This window comes from Nesoenas mayeri (genome assembly GCF_963082525.1).
Source record: "Nesoenas mayeri genome assembly, chromosome: 15".
NCBI classification, from domain to species: domain Eukaryota; kingdom Metazoa; phylum Chordata; class Aves; order Columbiformes; family Columbidae; genus Nesoenas; species Nesoenas mayeri.
This window is the reverse complement of record NC_137559.1, coordinates 15,919,362-15,943,546: the sequence shown is the minus strand read 5'-3', so window position 1 is coordinate 15,943,546 and position 24,185 is coordinate 15,919,362. Positions and strand designations below refer to the sequence as shown.

General features: G+C 48.7%; 1 protein-coding gene across 1 annotated transcript; it reads right to left on the bottom strand.

The window, feature by feature from the left end:
* Nucleotides 1-1,582: 1,582 nt before the first annotated feature.
* LOC308046265 (ral guanine nucleotide dissociation stimulator-like 1) lies at nt 1,583-22,969 on the bottom strand (the record flags this gene model as incomplete). The annotated part of the gene is made up of 18 exons (XM_080353994.1): nt 1,583-1,701; nt 1,882-1,996; nt 2,671-2,823; nt 3,311-3,449; nt 3,869-3,958; nt 4,192-4,313; nt 4,788-4,820; nt 5,122-5,208; nt 5,536-5,620; nt 5,954-6,057; nt 6,482-6,697; nt 7,349-7,473; nt 8,624-8,808; nt 9,252-9,329; nt 10,151-10,359; nt 11,003-11,113; nt 11,743-12,240; nt 22,823-22,969. 18 exons carry the CDS (start codon nt 22,967-22,969, stop codon nt 1,583-1,585), a joined length of 2,616 nt encoding a protein of 871 aa, XP_080210120.1.
* Nucleotides 22,970-24,185: the final 1,216 nt, after the last annotated feature.

The window sequence follows — 24,185 nt, the reverse complement described above, 5'->3', positions numbered from 1 at the left end:
CTCCAGACAAGAACTGGTGGAAAAACATTTGCATATTTATTATATAAATATTAAATATTAAGTAAAGACTAAATAGAATGCAAAATAAAACATTAATGTATATCAACTCCAGACAAAAATGGGTGGAAAAACGTTCAAGTATTTATTATATAAATATTAAATAAAGATGATGTATTATCTAAAGCTCAAATATTAATATCTATTAACTGCAGATCAAAAACTGGTGGAAAAAGTTTACATACTTCTATAGAAACATTAAATAATATATAAAGATGAAACATGATATAAAGATCAAATATCAAACTATATTAACTCCAGACAAAAATTAGTGGAAAAACGTTTACATATTTATTATAGAAATGTTACATATATATAAAGACTAAGTATTACATAAGGATCGAATATTAAAATATTTTAACACCAGACAAGAATTGGTGGGAAAAAGGTTCACATATTTATTATATAAATAAAGATTATGTGTTATATAAAAGCTCAAATCTTAACATCTATTAACTCAAGAAAAGAATTAGTGGAACAAAGTGACGTATTTATTATAGAAATGTTACCTATATAAAAAACCTAAATATTATATAAGGATCGAATATTAAAATATTTTAATGCCAGACAAGAATTGGTGGGAAAAAGTTCACATATTTATTATATAAATATTAAATAAAGATGATGTATTATATAAAGCTCAATTATTAATATATATTAACTCCAGAAAAAAGGGTAGAAAAAAGTTTGTATTTTTTATATATATAAAATATGAAGCTGAAACACTATATACAGATCAAACATTAAAATATATTAACTCCAGACAAAAATTGGTTGAAAAAAGTTGATATATTTATCATATAAATATTAAATATTATACAAAGATCAAATATTATATAAAGATGAAATAATGTATCAACTCCAGAAAAAAATTATTGGGGAAGGTCTATGTACATATTAAATAAAGATTAAATGTTAGTATATTAAAATATTAAATAAATATTAAATATTATATAAAGCTCAAGTATTATCTAAAGATAAAACTTTTAAATATATGAACTCCAGAGTAAAACTCGTGGAAAAAAATGTTTATATACTTATTACATAAATATTAAATACTATACAAAGCTCAAATATTCTATAAAGATCAAGTATTAAAATCTATTAACTTCAGACAAAACTATTGGGGAAGGTCTATGTACATATTAAATAAAGATTAAATATTAGTACATTAAATTAAAATAAATAAGAATATTCTATAAAGCTAAGCTATTTAAATATAGTAACTCCAAGCAGAAATTAGTGGAAAAAAAGCTATATAGTATTGAAAGTTTCTACAGCAGTATGTAAAGATTAAATATGATAAAAACATCAAGTATTAAAATACACTAACTGCAGAAAAAACTGGAAACAAGTTAATATACTTGTTATATAAATATTAAATATTATACAAAGCTCAAACCTTATATACAGGTCACATATTAAAATATATAACTCCAGACTAAAACTGGGGGAAAAGAAGTTTACGTACTTATCATATAAATAGTAAATCTACAAAGCTCAAAGACGATACAGAGCTCAACCATTAACATCGATGACGCGCAGGCTCCTCCTGTGCTGCAGCTTTCCTCCTCAGGATGAAATCGAAGTTGCCCTGGGTGTTCATGGCGTAGAACACGTTCGCCTTGGGTGGGATCGCCAGCTCTGCAAGAGAGGGAGCAGAGCGAGCGTTACCTGGCGCACCGCTCAGCGCGAGGGGTTTGTTCTCACCGGCAGCTGTGACAACGTGTCCACGGCGTTTCTGACGTCGCTTCGCGTGTTACTCTGGCCGTCAAAACGCAGCAGAGCCGTTCAAGCAGCAGCAGCAGAGTTCTGCTTCCCCACCTTTGTCCTCGGAGATGATCTGTACCAGCTCGTAATCCTCAGCCGAGCCGCACTGCAGGTTGTGCTTCTCCAGGGCTCTCTGGATGACAGCAGGAGCCTTCTCTTGGTTAGTCAGCTGCAAACAGAGAGTTGCAAGGAGTCGGTTACTAAGTCCTAGATTCTGCCGGATACTAAAACATGCTCTTTGGGACACCTGGTGGTTGATTTAGTTGAAGACAACAGACACTGTTCTAGAAATGGAGCAGGAAATCACAGCCTCTGCTCTCCAGAGCACCCACTTGCAGAGGTGAGACCTTGTTCTCAGCAGCCATTGAATCCACAGCAATAGCTGCCCCAGCTGCTGTCTGCAGGCATCCATTAACCCACAGTCTCCTGTGCTCAACACTTTCTTGATGTCCTGCAAGGATTCTGGGCCCTGTAGCTGGGTTTGCTGGGAAAGGGGCACCTTCTGTCACAGCTCACACACCCCAGTGCTGAGCTGGACACACAACAGCCGGCGCTGGCAGAAGAGCAGGGGCAGCAAAGCCGGCACTTGCTCAGAGTGCTTCACTTGGCATTGTTGATCAAATACAAGCTTCGATTTCAAGACCAGAAACCCTGAGAGATGCTCTTTGCAAACCTCTCATTCATCCCCTGCTCCACATGTTTTGATTTCTAACATTTGTCACTTTCCCTGTCAAGGAGATTTCATAAGTGAATAGGTGTTTCCAAAACTAAAAGCACCATGTAAGTCACCTGGGGTGAAAACATCACCCACAGGAACAGCGTTTTGCTGTTCCCACCACTCACCAGGATGCTCTTGTAGATGTTGCCACTTCTGTCCTCTTCTGCGCTGGTCCGGATGATGCAGCTCTCTCCGTTCTGGCGGTTGTAAAGTGGCAGGGCTGGAGGCGCTTCTTTAGAGGTAACGGGAGTCACAGAGTCGGGGCACTTCTTGCAGCACTTGTCATCAGACGGCAGCAAGGGGGGAGACGAGATCAAACACATTTATTACCATTTAACTGAAAAGATCCAAAGGCTAAAGATGACACTCTTCAGCACAACAGCCTTAACAAGGGCTTCAGCAACCCAGTTAAGGCAGTTTAGGTCAACAGAGCAGAGTCTGTAGGACAAAGCTCCCTGGGAACGGAACCCAGCCCAGACAAGGCTTGGTCTGGGCAGCTCCTGGCAGCTCAAACCCCAGGGCTGGCGAGCTCTTACCTCTCCTGCTTCTCCCTTGCTCAGCTGCTCCGCCTGCCCCACAATTAGGCTGGGCTGATGCAGATGAGCTTTCCCCCAAAACTGCCTTTCCCAGAGCTCAGGTCCCTCCATTCCACTGCACGCAACGCTCTAGTCAAGACCCACAGGCTTGGGCAAGCGCCTGGGGCCGCCGGCAGCGTCAGCAGCCTCGCACGGGCTGTTTGTGCTGAACACAGGGCCCAGGCCCTACCTTGTGCTGAGGCTCCTCGGCAGTGTCGCTGGGAGGGACGATGGTGACGGTGCTGTCCCCAGAGCTCCCAGCTGGAGCAGGTTTGGGCTGCGCGTTGACGGATGCGCTGTGGGCGCTCACCCCCAAGCCCAGCAACGGCCTAGGGGAGAAAAGAAAGCACAACAGAGCTGGGCTGAGCAAAGCTGGCACTTGCTTCAACAACCTGACCTGGTGGTGTGTTCTCCTATCTCGAGTGGCCTATTGTTTGTGCGTGTAGATCAAATTAGACTCTATCCTTATTTACTCTGTTTTGCTACTGCAGATTTGAATTGAATATCTAATCCAGCACTAAAATTGTTCCTTTGTCTGACACCTTAGGGTTATTTCTAATGTCTTTAGTCAATAATCCTCATGACTTCTTACACCAATAGAAAGGGACAACATAAATATGTGTTTCTAGCTGGTGGTGTCTCCTTACAGCACTGCAGTGCTCTGGATCCCCAGCCAGGTTTGTCAGCTGGTGGTTGATTTATTCCAGTTCATATTCACACACCAAACCCCCCTCTCCGTTGCACTCACAGGCTGAATCTCTTCACCACACTCTTCTGAGCTTTGCCCGATGCGATGCTCTTGTCAGCGGCTGCTTCAATTTCCCGTGACAGATGGAAACTGCGGAACAGGCAATACCATTGTTAAATATCTCAGAGTGGCCATATTTGAGCAGCCCTGGGTCATGCCCACGTCCCAGAGGGTCGCATCCCCACAAGGAGGAGGCAGCTCTGTGCGTGTGTGTTTCCACTCTCCGGAAGCAGCTCCTGGCAGCGCAGAGCTCAGGGCTGAGAGAACCTGAACCTGCCTGCGGGGCAAGAAAAGCTGCTTCGCCAGCCGGGCTGAGACCCTACCTCTCCTCATCACTTAAATGCCGCTGCCTCCTAAACCACTGCACGAATTTCTCATCTCGTGTCATGCAATAGCTGTTGCATGAGGACTGCAAGAGCTTAATTTGGGTGATTACATCAAATTCCTAAGAAAACAAATAATAGAAAAGGAATTCTAATTAGAAAAATAAAGCCAGTCTCGTTAATACACTAAACGCACGCAGCAACAGATCCAGGACAAACTGAGTTTGACCCGCAGGTCGGTTTCAGTTGAAGAAGCGACTATTTCAAGAGCCGCTGTTTCAAACAATGCAGCTCTGCAGCTCACCCTTCCCGCTCCCCCCTGCGTGGCCAGAGCAGCGCCCAGAGAGGAATCCCGCTCTGTACGGAGCTGGTTCTCAGGCACTAAGCAAGGGAAATAACTAGAGGTGCCTGTGATGACAGCAGAGCCTGATCCTCCCCGGCTCTGCACGTCGTGCGCTCACACTCACACTTACAATCTGCGGTAACATGAGCGGCTGCTGGATACGCCCGAGCAAAGACAACAGGCCTTGCCAAGAGAACGCTCCAGCAGAGCGCGTCAGCAACTGACCATCACAGAACAGTCACCGGCCACTCACCCTTCGCCGCTTCTCAAAGTTGATCAGGCCGCCCTGTTGGAAGGACAGAGAAGGGATCAGAGGAGAAGAGCACGGGCTCGGCTGGAGTTGATCACAAACAGGATGAAGTAGCGACACCAAGGGAAAGGCCAGAGCTGCCCTGACCAAAGGCTTCTACAAAGACCTGTTTCCAGCTCTAGGATAAACCACGGCACTTGTGTCCCCGAGTCTATTTTTCAAATAGATTCCTCTAGTTTTAAGAACTGCACTAGAACCCAGTGGAAGATGCAGGACCAGACACAGTGTCTGGAAGGGAGGGAGGATATTTAGGATTCCAAACATTGCCCCAAATTACCTCGAGATAGTCCTGAAGGGCTGTGTCCAGCATGACGAGGTCTGTGAGGAAGGTACCCAGGTAAGGTACCGTGCCTTGGGTGACTCCCTGCAAACGGGCAGAGCAATGGGGGATTAATTGACTGAGAAATAATAATAAAACAAGTGCTCTTGTAAATGATGCTTCCATGACATCACCCTCAGCATCTTAGCCAGTGGTTCGTCTCTGTACAGAGCGGTATAAAGGCAAAGTGCCCATTCGTAACTCATCTGCGTCAAATCTCGCTGTGCGGCACCTCTCGCCCCAGCAGAAAAGCCCGGGATTTACAGACCCGTCTTCCCCAAAGCAGCGCATACGGGAGTTCATTGGTTAGGAACAGGGCTGAGCTCGGCTTTGGGCGAGATCACAAGCCTGGCAACTCAAGCTCATTCCCACCTTCATCAGCAGCTCCCTGCTCGTCGCAAAGTTGTCGCAGTCGGAGAATATTTCTGAAAGCTCTTCGAACAGCAGCATTATGTCCCTGTACAGGAAAAGATGAAATCATTTAAGTTGTTTGTAAGCACTCTGAATCAGATCACGGTACTATTTTTTCCTCGTGAATTGTTAGCAGTTGGGCACATAAAAGATAAAAGCACCAAAACACATCCCGTGACACGCTGCACATCTACCAGGAACCTTCCTGGGATCTTCTGGGGCTCCCAGGCCCTATTTGACACAAAGAAATGCCGCAGGGACGCTGACCCTGCTGAGGGTTCTCAATCACGCTGCAGGTATGAGATTCTTGGAAGAAGGTGGATCAGTGGGTACAAAGAAAGAGCACGGAGCTTTTTGCCTTTGTCTGGGGCAGCCTTACTTTGGAACGCAGGCCCAGGTCTTCTTCAGGCGATAAACAGAGGTGGACTGCAGTGCGGAAACAATGGCCTTCAGAGACGAAAAGCTGTTCAGGATCCTACATTGCTGTGAAAGGAGCGGTTAGAAACACAGGAGCGTTAATCGTCAGCATCACCAATAGTCAGTGCTCTTCTGTCTGCCCCGTGTCCTGCTTGCTGCACATTCTCCCTGCTAAGCGGGCAGCTCCACAAAGACTGAGCCTCAAAAATATCACTCCCCCCTCCAGCCACCAAACACCTGATGGGCTTTGGCATTTACATCTTGTTTTCCTCACTTTTGTCTCTTTGTGGCGATGCTGCCCAAACTACAACAGTGAGGAGAGGAAGAGCAACGCTGCATGTGCTGTGACAGGGACAGTCAGTCAAAACCAGGGAGAACGAGAGCTCAGCTGCTCCCTGGCCTGGGCCCAGCGCCAACAACCCCCCTCTCCCCTCCCAGCTCCACGGCACCCGCACAAGGAACGTTAAACAGCCGTGAATAAACGCTTTACACGGGCGATACAGATCCACTTCTCCAAGATCTTCGCTCGTTGCCGTGGCTTTAATTCTCTGGTCTGTAGGACGGTGCTGACCACGCAGTTGGCGACGGCGTTGAACTGCGAGATGGTGGCTCTGATGCTCTGTGCCAGGTGTTTGTTCTCTTGCTTATCCCTGCGGGACCAGATGCAGCCCAGGCAGTGGTGGGGCACAACGTTCTTGAAGAGTGTCTAGAGGGAAACACAGGTGTCCAAGTCAGCCTGGATCGCTATTGCCCACAGGAAGAAATGCATGTTCACAGTACAAACTGGATCTGAATCTAATATGGTATTAAAAGGGAAATATTGATTTTCTCTTAGTTTAAAATATACACTTTGGTATAACTCTTCAGGCCTGATGCCCTAAAAGAACTGTCAGCTACACAGTCCTGGCAAAATAAGAGACACCTTTCTATCACTTACATTACCAAGGGGAAAGATTTCTATATAATGATATTTTTGAAAGAGACTGATACAAAGAAACCAAATCCGAGCACTACAGTTAAAAGTACTTATACATCTTCAGGTGAGGTAGCCTAAAATAGAGTCAAAATACGCTATTTCTGAGGAGTCAAATATTAAACTTTGCAAAAGAGGCCACACAGTCTACATTCACACTGTAAAAAAGAAGACAAACACCTTCAGAAGAACTGAAGGAAAAGCCCAATCAATGAAGCAAGTTTGGATAACCAAGCAGAGCTGTGCTCTGTGTCCCAGCAACAGAGCAGTTCTGGAACGCTAGACTTACATTGATCTAAGTTAAAAAACAAACAGACAAACAAACAATTAGAAGCCCAGAACTATTTCCCTGAGCAGTTCAAGTAATACGTGTGACCTACATACCGCGTCCATGTATGTCAGCTGTTCTGCCACCAGGTCTTCTTGGAACAATGAGAATTCTTCTGCACCGCTCATGTCCCGTTCCTCTTCGTCATCCAGGTCGCAGGGAGAAAGGCTGTGGAACGCGTCTGGCCAGCGTGGAAACACGAGTCAGTGAATTTATACAGAACACAATTAATCAAAGCAGATATTTGAAAAATCACTACATCTAATAGCAGAACATGCAAAGGGACCTGCCTGGTGTAACGGCCTCACTGTGCTGCACGTTTTAGTGAGAAAGATAAGGACCGGAAGATTAAATTGGCAAAGAGAAGGTAGAAGAAAAAGAAATAGGGAGAACTGAGCTGTTCAGGGTCTCTTAGCTGAGAAGTGCCTTAACCCATTCACTAGCCATTCTTTGGGAAGAAAAAACCCACCACCCCCCCATAACAATTCCTTATTAACACTGCAGAATTTTGATAATCTACTTGCCAGCATTTATGCTTTCTATAGTCTGAAAAACAGCTGAACTGCAAAGAGACAAGACTGCAATTATACCCCCAAAATATTACGCTGAGAATGCCCTTCTGTCCAGATTTCAAGGGAAGAGGAGGAGAAGGGAGAGAGACCAGTTGGAAAGTTAAAACATGCTTTGCTAGTAGTACTGATGAGGAGAGAAAGTAATACAAAATATACGAAACCAATCGTGGCTCCAGCAGCTGCAGGACAAGCACCCGGACGCCCTGGGCTGGACTCAGCAGTAAACCAGAGCTGGATTCAGGGCTGCAGGGCCTGGAACCAGGCCTAGGATCGCAGGCAGGCTCCTCTTCAGATGCCGGCCATGGACGAGGAGAGCGAGACCCTGGTGATCTCCCAGTTCTAGATGCTGCACAATGTGGATGGCGTGCAAAACCTACCGAGCTGGTCACTTTGGGTCACCAGTTCTGGCCGCCCCTCCCGGCAAGTCCGCCCCTCTCACGGGATGTACAGAATTGACCAGCAGCCTCGGCTGCCGCAGCACTAAGTCTAAACCTGGGCCTTTTCTGCACGCCAGTCCTACCGTTATGCGCTCCAGAGCCAACGGGGTCTGAAAAACACGCAGCCAACGTGAGAATCATGCACGTAGAAGAACTTAGTCCCTCCACTAAAGCTGGAAGTTGATTCCAGTTCTCACTCACATACTACGTGAGCTCTTACGACCTTTCGGCTCACGGCACTGGAAGCTTTGTGCCCTGGATAAGGGGACGTGTCAGGGTTGTCGCTGGGAGAACACACAGACAGCAGAGGAAGGTACTTTACCATCATTCTCCAGTTCTTCTTTCTGGAACTGCTCCAGGAGGTTCTGCGCCCTCTTCTCTGGGTCGGAGCCGGGCATGTTCTTCTTCAGGTAACTCAGCACCTTCAGCAGACACACGTAGTCGGGCGGCTCTTGGAAATCCTGGGCACATTGGTCGAGCCAGGCTTGTAAAATCGATGCGATCGCACTGTGACAAATTCAGAGAGAGCATATGGGTTGTATGCAGCAGGTATTGATGCAATCCTATGGATCTGTACCTAATACAACAACAGGAACGCTGAGCCATGCATCCCCCACGTGAAGGCAGTATGGAGATTTCCGTGAGCATAAAATTTAATTTGTTCTTTTTATGCAAGAAATATTATTAAGATAATACTTCATAGGAAACTAAAGGCTGCTTCTTCAATTACACCTTGAGAAACCAGCGCGGTCATTCAAAAAAGTAAAAGATTTTCTCTGTGTTGTATTATTGGATGTGTTATGAGACAGCTGGTACTCGGCCTTTACACAAGCTCCTCGAAGCACACAGGGCTGTGAATCGTCAAAGGAAACAACAGCTCTGCTGCCCACGTCCCGCTCCAGCACCGAACCCTGACTGGGGCTCGCTGGGCGCTGCAAAACCGAACTTACGTCCTGAGCACTGTGCTGGATTCGGGCGAATTCTGGTTTCCACATTCCATAGAGCTCGAGATCTCCAGGTTTCCATATCTGAAAAAATGAGATGGCTGTTTAGAGGAACCGCTACTGAGCAAAAGCAAAATCCCAAATAGCGTAATCCATATACAGTTGGCATAAACATATACAATTGGCATGAAGACAAGGGCTTCATGCTGGACAATTCCACGGTGGCTGGGGACGCTGAGGCGGAGATGAAGGCTTTGCACATGTCCCCGTGCACTGCAAAGCAAACCCAGACTAAACCAGGCAAACCCGTGGTGCCTCTGACAGGAGCGGCGCAGCCACAGCCATAGGGAGCTCAGCTGGGGACACGGAGCCTCGAGAGACCTGCGGGGAGAGCCCTGGCGGCAGCTGGAACAGCTCCTTCCAAACCACACCTTGCACCTCCTTACGTACGGGTGAGGAGGAGTTCATGGGACATCTGAGGGTGAACATTTTAATGGCTGCTCAGAAAACACCACAAACCCATCAAACCCAGAACTGACTGCAAGATGGAACAAGAAGGAATCTATTCCAGGTGTGACTTTACGGCCCACACATATTCTGGTCTTTTTTTAAGGGAAAAGCTGTATTGATTTTCTTGTGTCGGTCCCACTTTAGTCCTTAGTGCTCAGACCACGCACACCTTCCCCACTCGGCGCTTAAGCTTTAATGAGAGTTGGGATGTGGGCAGCGTGCATTTACACATGCTGTGTTTATGCTGAAATCCCGAATTTTGCGGGATTCTTGACCTCTGTGCATCAGGTTATTAACTTCATGTCCACTAAAAGTAGGGGAAGAAATTCCTGTCAACGTCCCCCTGTCGTGTATAACAAATGATGGCTCAGTTTCCATTCTGTCCCGGCTCTTACCTGTCCAGGAGCAGCTCCAGGACTGTGCTGGTGGAAGCAAAGGCCCTGTACGTTGAGAGGAAGATGTTGATGTATGTAAAATCCTTATCTGCAAATGCCGTCAGAAGCGTCTCCACCAGCTTTTCCAAAGTTCCAGCTTTCAGGGCGCTGCTTTTGCACGTCTCGTCCGGGCTGACAGTGTGTTCTGCAGGTAACCGGTCCCCTTCAGCCTACAAGCGGAAACAAAGACAAAGCACAAAACTCAGACAGAAGCCAGAGCCCCGAAACAGCCTGCACAATGAAACACAGATTCCGTTCCACCTTTTTACAGGAATAGTCCATCTCTAGTTACTAAACAATTTTGTCAGTTTTGGCTTTCCGAATACCAAATGCTGTATCAAATACTGGAGGACAATGAAGACGTTTCTTATTTAAACAGGCAAGTGTTTCCAGTGCTTAAGCTGTAATCTCATGGTTGGCTTTTAAACGGACCCTTCTCTCCTAACAGGGCCAACCATTCAAAAACCCCGGATGCTTTCTTAGCATCAAGAAGTTTAAGAAAGGTTTATTAGACTTCTTGCAGCATGAAAGATCTAAGTTCCTTCACTTACTGGTACCTCTACAAGAAGTTACTAAGCAAGATTTCAAGCTCCTCAGTATTTAAAGGAATTGGTAATAAAGCCCAACTCCCTCAAATTGAACAAAACTTTATATTACTTTCAACACGGGTTCTATGATATTTTCACAACATAACATAGAAGTTCTACCCACCTGCTGACCCTCTGGCTCAAACTGCCACAGCTGCACTGATTGCAATGAAGTGAGGACACTTGAATCAGCTGGGGACCTGGCCACCACCCCAGCTCTACTTACCCCGAGCCATCTTGCTCCTTCACTGTCAGGCTGCTGGATCTGCGCTCTTCTCAGGGGGTCACAGTCAACAGCGCCTTCTTGTGCTTCTTCAGCTCCATCCTCAGTTGTGCTCTGCCAGGAAAAGGGCAAAGAGAAACAAGTCAGAGAGAAAGGAACATGGTCCCTCACAAGCGCAGGCTGCAGACACCAGCATGCCGACACCAGCATCTCAAAACACCTCAACAACACCCACTTAAGTCGCCACTTTTTAGCTGCCTTTAGTTACCTGGGGTTTTTGGACTTTTAACTGAAAGCACAGAGGAGCTGAGAGCACAAATTACTGCACAAGCCCATGAAAGAGGTAAGAATTAAACCAGAGAGTCCAGATCTCCTGAACCCCAGCACTAACAGCCGCTGTATTAACATGCTGATACATGTTGAGGAGCAAAGCACTAGAGAACTGAAAACAGACGTAACAATTAACTTTAGAAATACATATACTGGTCCCCCTGCAACCACATAATGTTTTTTCATCATACATACCACTTGAATAATTAAAGTTTCAGGGCTTTACTAACTAGCACAGCCTTAAGCACAGCAACAACTCAATTAGAAAGGATTTCAGAGCAGTGCAACCAAATCCTGATTTGGGGAAGCTGGGGTTTGGGGTTTTTGGGGGCTGCTTTTCTGTTTGTTTTTACCTCCTTTATCTCTAAAATATCCCCTAGTCAGACAGAACTGTCTGCACACCAGTGACTTGCCTCTTGAACGCTCTGTGGAACCTCCACATCTTCCCCAGGTTGGTTCCTCACATTGTCTTCCAGGCTCTGTGGAGTCTCCATGTCTTCTTCAGCTGGCTTGCTTGGAGTCTCCTCTATGCACTCCGCAGTCTCCACGTGTTCCTCTCTCATCTTGCTTGGACCCTCCTCGTTGTGCTCTGGAGTCTCCATGTCTCCCTCTGTTTTCTCGCTTAGAGTGTTCTCAATGCGCTTTGGAGTCTCTGCGTCTTCCTCTGTTGTCTTGCTTGTAGTCTCGTCATCTTCCTCTCTTGTCTTGCTTAGAGTGTGCTCAGTGTGCTCTGGACTCTCCTCAGTGCCCTCTGGAGTCTCCACATCTTCCTTGGTTGGCTTGGTCACAGTCTCCTCAAGGCTGTGCAGAGACTCCACATCTTCCTCGTGTGTCTTCCTCCTGGGTGTCCTCCTCCTTGGTCTCCTCCAGCATCTCCAAACAGACAGGTTCCGAAAGGGGAAGTTCCGAGCCTGTTAGAAAACAACGGAAAGGCACTTTGGAATTGCAGATAGCAACACATTTACTTTTAATGTCCTTGCAAAAGTACCAGGACAAGATCATATGAACCCTGATCTTTAGGTACTATTACAATGCAAAAAATAGATCGTATGACAGAATAATAGAATCATTTTGGTTGGAAGAGATCATCAAGTGCAACCGTTAACCCACCCTTTCCACTGCCCCATGTCCCTCAGAACCTCATCTACGTGCCTTTTAAACCGCTCTAGGGATGGTGACTCCACTGCTGCCCTGGGCAGCCTGTTCCAATGTTGAATAACCCTTTCACAGAATCCCAGAATGTCAGGGATGGGAAGGGACCTGGAAAGCTCATCCAGTGCAATCCCCCCATGGAGCAGGAACACCCAGATGAGGTTACACAGGAAGGTGTCCAGGCAGGTCTCGAATGCCTCCAGAGTAGGAGATTCCACAACCTCCCTGGGCAGCCTGGGTCAGGCTCCGGCACCCTCACTGAGAAGAAGTTTCTTCTCAAATTTAAGTGGAACCTTTTGTGTTCCAGTTTGTACCCATTGCCCCTTGTCCTGTCATTGGTTGTCACCAAGAAGAGCCTGGCTCCATCGTCCTGACACTCACCCTTTATATATCTGTAAACATTAATGAGGTCACCCCTCAGTGTCCTCTTGTCCAGCTCCAGAGCCCCAGCTCCCTCAGCCTTTCCTCACACGGGAGATGCTCCACTCCCTGCAGCATCTTGGTGGCTGCGCTGGACTCTCTCCAGCAGTTCCCTGTCCTGCTGGAACTGAGGGGCCACAGCTGGACACAAGATTCCAGGTGTGGTCTCCCCAGGGCAGAGCAGAGGGGCAGGAGAACCTCTCTGACCTACTGACCACCCCCTTCTAACCCACCCCAGGTACCATTGGCTTCCTGGCCACAAGGGCACAGTGATGGCTCATGGTCACCCTGCTGTCCCCAGGACCCCCAGGTCCCTTTCCCCTACGCTGCTCTCCAACAGGTCATTCCCCAACTTATACTGGAACCTGGGGTTGTTCCTGCCCACATTCAAGACTCTACACTAGCCCTTGTTCTAGTTCATTAAATGTTTCCCTGCCCAGCTCTCCAGCCTGTCCAGGTCTCTGATGGCAGCACAGCTTCCAGTGTCACCCACTCCTCCCAGCTTGGTGTCACCAGCAAACTTGCTGACAGTCACTCTGTTCCCTCGTCCAAATCATTGATGAATATATTGAATAACACCAGCCCCAGCACTGCCCCTGGGGCACTGCACTGGATACAGGCCCCAACTGGACTCTGCCCCATTGACCACGACTCTCTGGCTTCTTCCCTTCAGCCAGTTCACAGTCACCTCACTACCCGATCATCCAGACCGCGCTCCCTCCCATTTCCCAACAGCCAACCTGAGCCTCCCCCGGCACAACTGGCGGCCGTTTCCTCCCGCCCCGTCACTTGTCACTCGCAGTGTCACCAACACCCTTCTCTCGGCACTCGGAGCTGCCCCCCCCGGCCCGTGTCCCCCGCAGCCCCGTGGGAGGGCGGGCGGCGGGGCCCGGCTCGCTCATACCCGTCCGCAGCAGGGCCCGCAGCTGATCCCGCACATGGCGCTGTGTCCGCGTCCGCAGGCAGCGCTGCTGCCGGCTCCGCCAGCCCCGCGCTCCCGCTCTCTCTCTCTCGCACCGACCGCTCGCCCCGACGGCAACGGCGGCAACGGCTCCGGCGGCACCGCGGCGCCCGGACGCGGCCTCGCGGCAGCACGTGCCGCCCGCCGCCGGCCAATCGCAGCTCGCCGTCGCTCCGGGCACGCCCCCTTGCCCCGCCCCCAGCCCGCCTGCGGTCCAAGCCCTTGCTCAGCCGGACAAAGCGCTGGGAACGGGACAGACGGACCGAGCCGGGAGCGTGCGGATCAAACTGTCCGTGGAACACAACTTGTGCTGCGGCAGAGCGGGGGACGAGCGCTCCGGAGCTGCTTCACACACGCACCACATGCTTGGATTTTACTGCTGGCCCTTGCAAACGCAAACCAGACCCGCACTGTCTGACCAACACCCCCTGCAGTTCATTCATTTGCTGCCCTCGAGCAAGTTCCGCCAGACACACGTAAACAGTCCACGGGCTACAAGCACAACTGCAGCCGGGCTGCGGCTCCTATATACATCTCAAATGGAATATTCCATCCCAGAGGAATCCCAAATACACCATCCTAGATACAGCATCCCAGATACAGCATCCCAGATACAGCATCCCAGATACAGCATCCTAGATACAGTATCCCAGATACAGTATACTAGATACAGCATCCCAGATACACCATCCTAGATACAGCATCCTAGATACAGTATCCTAGATACACCATCCTAGATACAGTATCCCTGATACAGCATCCTAGATACAGCATCCTTGATACATCATCCTGGATTCAGCATCTGACATACAGAATCCCAGATACAGCATCCTAGATACATCATCCTAGATACAGCATCCCAGATACAGTATCCTAGATACAGCATCCTAGATACAGCATCCCTGATGCAGCATCCCAGATACAGCATCCTAGATACAGCACCCTTGATACATTATCCTGGATACAACATCTGCGATACAGAATCCGAGATACGGCATCATAGATAGAGTATCCCAGATACAGCATCCTAGACACCGCATCCCAGATATAGCATCCCAGGTACAGCATCACAGAGCATCCTAGATACAGCATCCCAGATAGAGCATCCTAGATATAGCAACCCAGATACAGCATCCTAAATACAGCATCCCAGAGACAGCATCCAAGATATAGCATCCCAGATTCAGCATCCCAGACACAGTATCCTACATACAGCATCCTAGATACAGCATCCCAGATACAGCATACTAGGTCCATCATCCTATATATAGCATCCTACTTAGAGGATCTAAGACAGAGCATTCCAGATACAATGTCCTAGATATAGCATCCTAGATACAGTATCCTAGACACAGCATCACAGATATAGCATCTCAGATAAAGCATCCTAGATACAGCATCCTGGATACACCATCTGAGAAACAGCATCCCAGATACAGCAACCGAGATACAGCATCCCCAATACAACATCCCGGATACAGCATCCCAGATACATCATGCTAGATACTGCATCCCAGATAAGGCATCCCAAATACAGCATCCTAGATACAGCATCCTCGATACAGCATCCTAGATACATCATCCTAGATCTAGCAACCTTGATAAATTCTCCTAGATACAGCATCCTAGATACAGCATCCCAGATACAGCATACTATATACAGCATCCTAGATACAGCATCCCAGATAGAGCATCCCAGATACAGTATCCTTGATTCAGCATCCTAGATAGAGCATCCCAGATACAGCAGCCTACATACTGTATCTCACATACAGTATGCTAGATACAGCACCCTTGATACATCATCCTGGATACAGCATCTGCGATAAAGAATCCCAGATACAGCAACATAGATACAGCATCCCAGATACAGCATCCTAGATACTGCATCCCAGATATAGCATCCCAGGTACAGCATCACAGAGCATCCTAGATACAGCATCCCAAATACAGCATCCCAGATAGAGCATCCTAGATATAGCAACCCAGATACAGCATCCTAAATACAGCATCTCAGAGACAGCATCCAAGATATAGCATCCCAGATACAGCATCCTCGATACAGCATCCTAGATACAGCACCCTAGACACAGCATCCTTGACACATTATCCTAGATACAGCATCCTTGATACATTATCCTAGATACACCATCCTAAATACAGCATCCCAGATACAGCATCCCAGATACAGCATCCTAGATACAGCATCCTAGATACAGCATCCCAGATACAGCACCCTTGATACATTATCCTGGATGCAGCATCTGCGATTCAGAATCCCAGATACGGCAACATAGATAGAGCATCTCAGATACAGTATTCGAGATATAGTATCCCAGATACAGCATCCCAGATACAGCATCACAGATAGAACATCCTAGATACAGCATTCCAGATACTGCATCCTAGATACAGGATCCCAGATACAGCATCCCAGATACAGCATCCTAGATACAGCATCCCAGATACAGTATCCTTGATTCAGCATCCTAGATATAGCATCCCAGATACAGCATCCCAGATACAGCATCCTAGATACAGCATCCCAGATGCAGCATCCGAGATAGAGAATCCCAGATTCAGCATACGAGATACATCTTACTAGATACAGCATCCCACATACAGCATCCTACATACAGTATCCCAGATACAGCATCCCAAATACAGCATCCTAGATACAGCATCCAAGATACAGCATCCCAAATACAGCATCCTAGATACAGCATCCAAGATACAGCATCCCAGATACAGCATCCTATATACATCATCCTAGATACAGCATCCCAGATACTGCATCCCAGATACAGCATCCCAGATACAGCATTCCAGATACTGATACAGGGACTAAACAATTAACTAATTAACACTTTAAAAAACGAACACTTGACACTTAAAGTACTAAGCCTACCCCACATCACCCAAGACACTTAGAGAGCCGACCCTTTAACCCACATCACTATTGCCCAGCCTTGCTTAGCTCTGTGTAACTTATTGTACAGAAAACAAGACGTCACTGCCGCCCTGCAAGGACAATAATCCTTGGTGCATGCTTGGGTGAACTGGATTACAGAAACTGAGGCACAGGACAGGAGATACGCCAGTTTAACCCACTCAGCAGTCTGAGTCCCAACCAACTCATCACCAAAGGTGACCGTGTACAGAGAAAGAGGACCCGGGATCACGATCACTGTGCAGCTGCAATCAGGAGGATCCAGAGCTGGAGACTATGGAAATGGTCTCCTGAAATCATTGCAATAAGAACCGCCTTCTCGGGGACAGGTTCTGAATATGTACAGGCGTTCCTAGAACTGTCATGAATATGCAACATTTTACTGCATTTAACCAAGTCAACCATCAACACTTACAGGCAAGACACTTTCTCTACAACAAGCACACACGTGTTCGCCCTCAGCTGTAGATCAGGGACAAGCTTGCGCAGAGACGCCCTGTTGCTCCTTCGTGTTAAGGCATGATCTGTTTCGTTTCTCTTGTAGATTGGCTGCTGAGCGCCTTTCCTCGGGCCACTGTGAAGCATTTGCCACAGGTGAGAAGTAGCTCGGAGCAGCATTCAGTTCTGCCTACGACTGTCTTTGCTCCTTTACTAGCAGAGCTCCCGTGCATCTGCCCGCGTGAGAAATGCAGGACTGGGCAACGTCGTGCAACACGCGGAGCCTTGTCAACAAACGGCGCAGCTGTGCACTCACTCCAGCTTAAGCACGAATGGAGCCTGCATCAAGGCACACGCATGTGGACAGACAATCGTTTGCAGACACACGTGCTTTCACGCACACGGTCGTCCAAGTACAGGGACGTATCAGCAGGTACCCTCCAAAAGAATATTCTTGTGCAGCCACGTATGCGTGATGCAGTACGCCAGCCATCAACGGACGTGTTTACCCTCAAGCACGTCAGTACGTTTCGCGTACGTCTTTCTGTCCATAGATGGGAGTGGGCGCGCTGGCGGATGTGTGCATGTGTGTGTCCAGGCGTTTGCTTAAGCATCAGTGTGTGAAAAGGCAGGTGCTTTTCTCTAGCTGCGTTTGCGTGCACGAGGTGGTGGGTGCACATACCTGGGAGCTTGTGGAAAGGTTTCTGCTTGGTTTTCAGTGGGGAATCGTGTGTGTTCACGTGGACAAACAGAAGGCGTAGCAACTAGGTTCCAGCGCAGAAAACGCAAGTTTTCCGATGCTCTCTCTTTCTCTCCCTATAGCAAGTCGTGTACAGAAATCGCTAAGACGCTAAGCACTCGGCAAGTAAGCCACCACGAAGCATGCCGTACGGAGAAAATACCAACAGATCCTCGGTCCACACATTGTTTCTGATACGTGCTTGAACGCAAATACGTTCGTGCTGCTGTGCCATAAAAGACGTCCGTCAGAATATGTGATTGTGCTCACCGGTGCAATTGCTTGGTTCACATTCAGTCCTGGTGTGCGGGGCTTTCAGAACTGGGTCTGTGGAGTCGTCTGCGGAAATGCCGCTGTCGGAACACGCACACTCGATTGTTTACCAAAATATAGGCAGACGCGTTTTACCACGACGTTCAGCATGCAGAGAGGTGCGTCTATTCCGAAGAGACAAGGGAAACGCATGTGCATGCACAGAAGAAAAACCCGACCAGGTGCCTTTGTGTGAACACGAAACAGCCGTCTGTACACTCGCAGACACGGGAACGTGCATCGATGCAGTCACACAGCCACCAGCTTTTGAGCACAGGCTCTGCTGGTTTTTGCACTTTTCAGGCACAATCCCGAAAGCCGCGCACACTGCAGTTCATTCGCTACACGTCGATGAGACTTTGTAGAATAAAGAACAGGTCTCTTGTGGCCCAAAGCAGTGAGTCCTTGGCTGTTTTGGCCGTTTCAGTCGGGATCTCAGGCAGAGAGGTGGGAGCAGGGCTGGGAGGTGCAGAGAGTTGCCCTTGATGTTGCTTGGGATGCTGCCCCGGATGAGGATGGACTGGACAGAGAGGGAGGGAGGCGCCGGGAAGGGTGGCTGTCCGGCACTGAGCGCGTCTGTCAGGGAGGGCTGCTGTGGTGCCAGAGGCTGCGGGGCTGGAGCAGTGCTCCTGTGCCTCTCACTACTTACCCGCCCCTTCCCCCCCGGCCTCTCCCTCTGTGTATTTTTTCATTCCCTGTTCCTCTCTTCCTCCCCATGATTGTGCTCTGCTGGCTGTCCCTCCTTTCTCTTTTCTCTAAGTCCCTGTCTCTCTTTGTCAACCGACCTTTTGTCGTTGCCCCGATTTCCTGCTCCCTGTGCCTCTTTTTTTCTGTCTCTCTCTGTCCTTCAGCCCATCGCAGCTTTTTCCTTCTCTGTCTCTTTGTCCTGATCTACAGCCCTCTCTGTTTATCACAGTCTGTCTGGGCTGTTCCTTGTTCGTTGTCACTCTCTGCCTGGTACGTCTCCCTTCCTCCCTCCCTCCCTCCCTTCCTTCCTTCCTTCCTTCCTTCCTTCCTTCCTTCCTTCCTTCCTTCCTTCCTCCCTTCCTTCCTTCCTTCCTTCCTTCCTTCCTTCCTCCCTCCCTCCCTCCCTCCCTTCCTCCCTTCCTTTCTTCCCTCCCTTCCTCCCTTCCTTCTTTCCGTCCTTCTCTCCTCTTCACTCTCACTGTGGTTTTACGTTCTGCGTCCAACCATCCCTGTTCTTCTTCCTGTTCGTCTCCTCTCTCCCTGTCCCTCAAAGCTGCTCCCTGACTGGTTTGCCCACCTCTTCCTCCTGACACTTCTCTCTCTGTCTCCATCCCTCTGTTCTGCTCACCTTCCCTGCTTTTCTTTCTCATTGTTGTTATTCTTGTCTGTCACTCTGTCCTGTTCCCTGCCCCGTCATTTCTTGCTATATCCTTCTGTCCTGCACCCCGCCCCTATGCCCACCTCTCTTCTTTTTACTCCTCCTCTGCCTCGCTGCCCACCCCAGGCTTTTTTCCCATCTTGTTCCTGGTCTCAACTGTCATTTTTCTTTCTCTCTCCTGCTCCCTCTCACTCTTTCTGCATCTCTTCCTCTTTCCCTGCTGCTTCTTTCTCCATGGCCAGATTCTTGCTTGCCTCTTGCTTTCTGTCCTTTTCTTCTTTTCTGTCTTTCTGTCCTCTTATAGGTCTGATCCTTTCTCACTGTACCCCCTGCCCAGCTGCTGCCCCTTCTTTCCTCTCTCTCCCGCTCTGGTTTTCCTTTCTCCATCTCTGTCCCCCTGCCCACCACAGTTGTGTTTTATCCTCCAGTTCTGTCCTGCCCACTGTTCTTTGCTCTTCCTCTGTCACTCTGTCCTGCTCCCTGTGTGTAGTTCTGGGGCTCACCTGGGGGGACGGGGTCACCGCCAGCCCGGCTGGGAGGTGAAGCCGGAGACAAAAGAGACAAAAGGAATCCTATAAGAAGGTACCAGCCAATGAGCAATTGCCAACACTTGCGTGTAGAGCGCGTGGACTGTGCGTGCAGCCAATCACGTTACTGTATGGAGCGTGCAATATATCATTGCAAGGCGTGTGGACAGGGCAGCTCTAGTATAAAGCTGGCTCGGTCCAACAATAAAGCTGAACTCTGTGAACATCATATTGGTGTGTCAGGTTCCATCTCTCCCGTGCCAGCAACGTTTTGGTGAAGCAATGTGATACTTCGTATGGAAGACGACCCCGAAGTGAAGAAGCGAGAGGGCCGGCAGTGCCGGCCAAGGTAAGCTGGGCGCTCAAAGAGAAGCAGAAAGTAGGCCTATGGCGAATCAGGCAGCGCGGCAAACGTGGCGTCCGCGGAAGAAAAAGTGATAGTTTAAAATATTCCGCAGCTGGCTGCACAAACAGAAAGAAACTTGGAGCGAGATGCCGTCGAGCATCTCCTACAATTTCACAACGGAAGGGGTGTGCTCGAGCTACGGACAAGCTTTTTTCTCCCGGTACACGGGGGAGACAGGGACTGAGCTGTGGGAGGCTGTCACGGGAGGGAGCCGGAGCGTGGCGGGAGGTCAGGCAGCTGGTGGAGGATGTCCCAGGGGAGCCGGAACTGTGTGCCGCTCCCCGCCCCGCTGCGAGCTGCCCCAGCTCTGAGAACTCTGAAAAGCCAACGCTGCTGGGTTGCCCCGTATCAGACTTGGAGTTTTGGGGAGGCAGTGAGCCGCTTGCACCCTCTGTGCCCTTTGAGCCATCACCTGACGACGAACGGCAGCAACCAGCAAGTCACAACAACCCCGAACAAGTTAATCCAGCTGGTGTTCCTTTACCAAAAGAGCCCATGGGTCACCACGATGGACAACAAAATCACCGTGACTTCTGGGATGAGGGACACTTGCAGAGCCTGAAGGACTTGCTGGGACAGCAGGAGGTGCAGATGCAAGAAGTGTTCAAGGCAATTAAGCGGTTAGATGGGGGTAAAGTGCGAGTAAAACTTCACAGTTAATAGCATACAAAAAGGCATCAGATGCAATTAAGGACGGGTTGGAGGCAATTGGCAGGGATTGTGAAAAACGGGGAAAACAGGATCGGGAGGGGGTGGATTTGGACCTCACTCCTGAGGAGCTCCAAATAAAAAAGCAGCGAATACAAAAATGGGCAAAGCAGTGTGTAGAAGACAGGATGTGGTCAATAAGGGAAGCAGACGAATATTTGCGAGCACGATATGGAAAAGGGCTAGAGACTGGGTCAGCGGATATGCGTCGACTCACTGATCCACAAGGAAACACAAGGGAATTGTACAGCAGTGACAGTGATGACGATCCGGGTGCTGCTCCTGTGCGTCAGGGTAGAGATATTCCTCGAGATCACTCATAATGCAGGGCAGCGCTGGCACGGGGTGATCAGGGACGCAACCATTGAAGGGGTTGTGTTACTTGGCAGTATTACAGCAATGCTGGTGTATGTAGATAATAGGGGTGTCACAGAGGCCCCCCGAGGTTAGTTTAAGGGACAACAGGGTCCAAAACAACTTGTATTAAACCGGTGAGAAACAGAGTTTAGCGCTCCAAAAGTGACTTGAATACAGGTTCGGATATGGGTTGAGGAAAATTATTAAGGGGCAGCAACTAACACAACAGGAGGTCCACAGAGTGCATGCACGTGGCTTCACCAGAACAATGCCGGAGCCGCCCTGAGTCCGGGCAGAGCCCACACTTGCCTGAGCACGGTGTGGGGTTATTTTAAAGGGACACACGTACTCGTATTGAGTACGGAAAGTGTACACTCGCGATTCTGCGAAGGGAAATTTATAATACACTCGCAATCCTGCGAGGAGAAATACACGTGCAAATGTGCACGGAATATTACACGTGCTCATGTGGAAGCACAGGAGGAAAATACACGCGCGATTCTGTGAGGATTAATTTGTACACGTGCTTGTATTGAGCACAGAAAGTACGTGTGCAAATGTGCACGGAAAGTATAAATACACGTGCAAATGTGCACGGGAAGCAGATACACTCGCAATCCCGCGAGGGTTAGTTTTACTCACACCATGGCGCAAGGCAAGCGGAGTCTCCGTCCCGGGGGCAGCGGCTCCCAGCGGCAGCGGCTCAGCTCGTGCTCCAAGAGATCCGCGCAAGGGGCGGAGTCTCCACGGGAATCCCGTTTTTATAGGCTGATCAGATCTGACTGTGGGCATTCCAGAAGCTTCTCTGCACCCCACACTGGCTGTGGGTGCCCCTGAAGCCTCCAAACATCCCCCACACTGGTCGCGGGCGCCCAGCGGCTCCCTGGCACCTCTGCGCTCCCTTCTCCTGTCTCTTAACGGCCCCGGCCAGGGGCTCTGGGGCCAAACAGAAGCAGCTGTCAGGCTCAAGCAGCAGAGAGAGGGAGATGTGTCTGCTCCTTCCATAGCGAAGGAGGGAGGGGGACAGAGGGGGGTTTGCATTCTGCCACAAGGGGACAACGGCAGTGGTCTCCTTTAGACTGGAAAACAAGCAGCTGCAGTGCAGTAATGCAATATGGTATGGATAATAAACATGCGATGCAGCTAATAAATTCCTTTTTCAAGGGGCAAGTACTAACTCCGACGGATGTTCGGGCATTGATGGAGTTATTACTTCCCCCAACGGGGTATTTGACGTTCTTGGAGTAGTGGCAGGGGAAGGTGGAATTGGCAGTATTAGAAAATGTTGATTTACCAGCTGATGATCCATTGCGATGAGCCAGCATGGACCAATTACTCGGTCGTGGACAATATGCGGATGGTGCCACTCAGGCAGCGCTTCGTCCAAGGATTTTACATCCAACGCAAGGGCTTGCCCTGGCGGCAGTGAAAGAATTACCAAATATAGGTACCCCTGTGCCACCCTATTCTATGATAAAGCAGGGTCCTGGGGAACCCTATATGAAGTTTGTGGAGCATTTAAAAGAAGCTATAGATGCTTCTCCTAACCTGACTCCAGAGGCAAATCTGCTGTGGGGAAAGATTTGGCCGTGATTAGACCTCAGAAGCTTACTACGAAAGCAGAGGTAGCAACCCTTCACAGTGCAATGAAATTGGTAGCGGACTTGCGGTGGATAAGAAACGTTGTGGGAATTACAAATACAGATTTGCAACCATTGTTTAGTCTCCTTCGTGAGGGACGAGACCCCCAAGAACCGCGGTGCCTTACACCAGCAGCACAAAAAGTGCTTGCGCAAATTGCAAGAAAAATTTCACAGAACACGGCTCAGCGGATGAGATCAGAATTGCCTGTTGCCCTTTGTGCCTATAACACCAATACGGAGGTGGCAGGACTTTGGGCCCAGTGGAGTACGGAAGAAAAGGATCCGCTGTTAGTATTATAATGGATATTTCTAAGCAATCAAAACCAAAAAAGCCGTCATTGAGAGGCGGGAAGCCATTGCCCAAGTGGTAGTGAAAGGACTAAGCCAATATCTGACCTTGTCTGGGTCGTACGTTGCTAAAATTGTGATCCCCATTCCTCTCAAGCTGTTTGAACGGATCCTTCTCAAACATGACGATTTTGCCTTAGCTCTTACCTGGATTCCAGTGCAGGTGGACAATCATTATCCACTGCATCCCGTATTTAAAACCAGCCTCCCCCAGGAGCCCGTGTCAGTTGTTAGTGAGCGTCCATTAGATGCGATAACCATTTTCACGGATGCAAGTAGTCGCTCAGGCAAAGGAGGGTTTGTGTGGTTTGAGCAGGGTCAGTGGCATTCACAGACTGTTATAGCTGAAGGATCAGTTCAAATGTTAAAGTTGCAAGCGGTGATAGCGACATTACAAAAATGGCATAACTGCCCAATTAATCTGGTAGTAGATTCCCTTTATGTTGTGGGAGTTGTACGAAGAATGCACAGAGCGCTTTTGCAGTGAGTTTCCAACCCCTTGTTGTTTGAGGCATTATTAGATTTGTGGAACGTGTTAGATTATAGCACA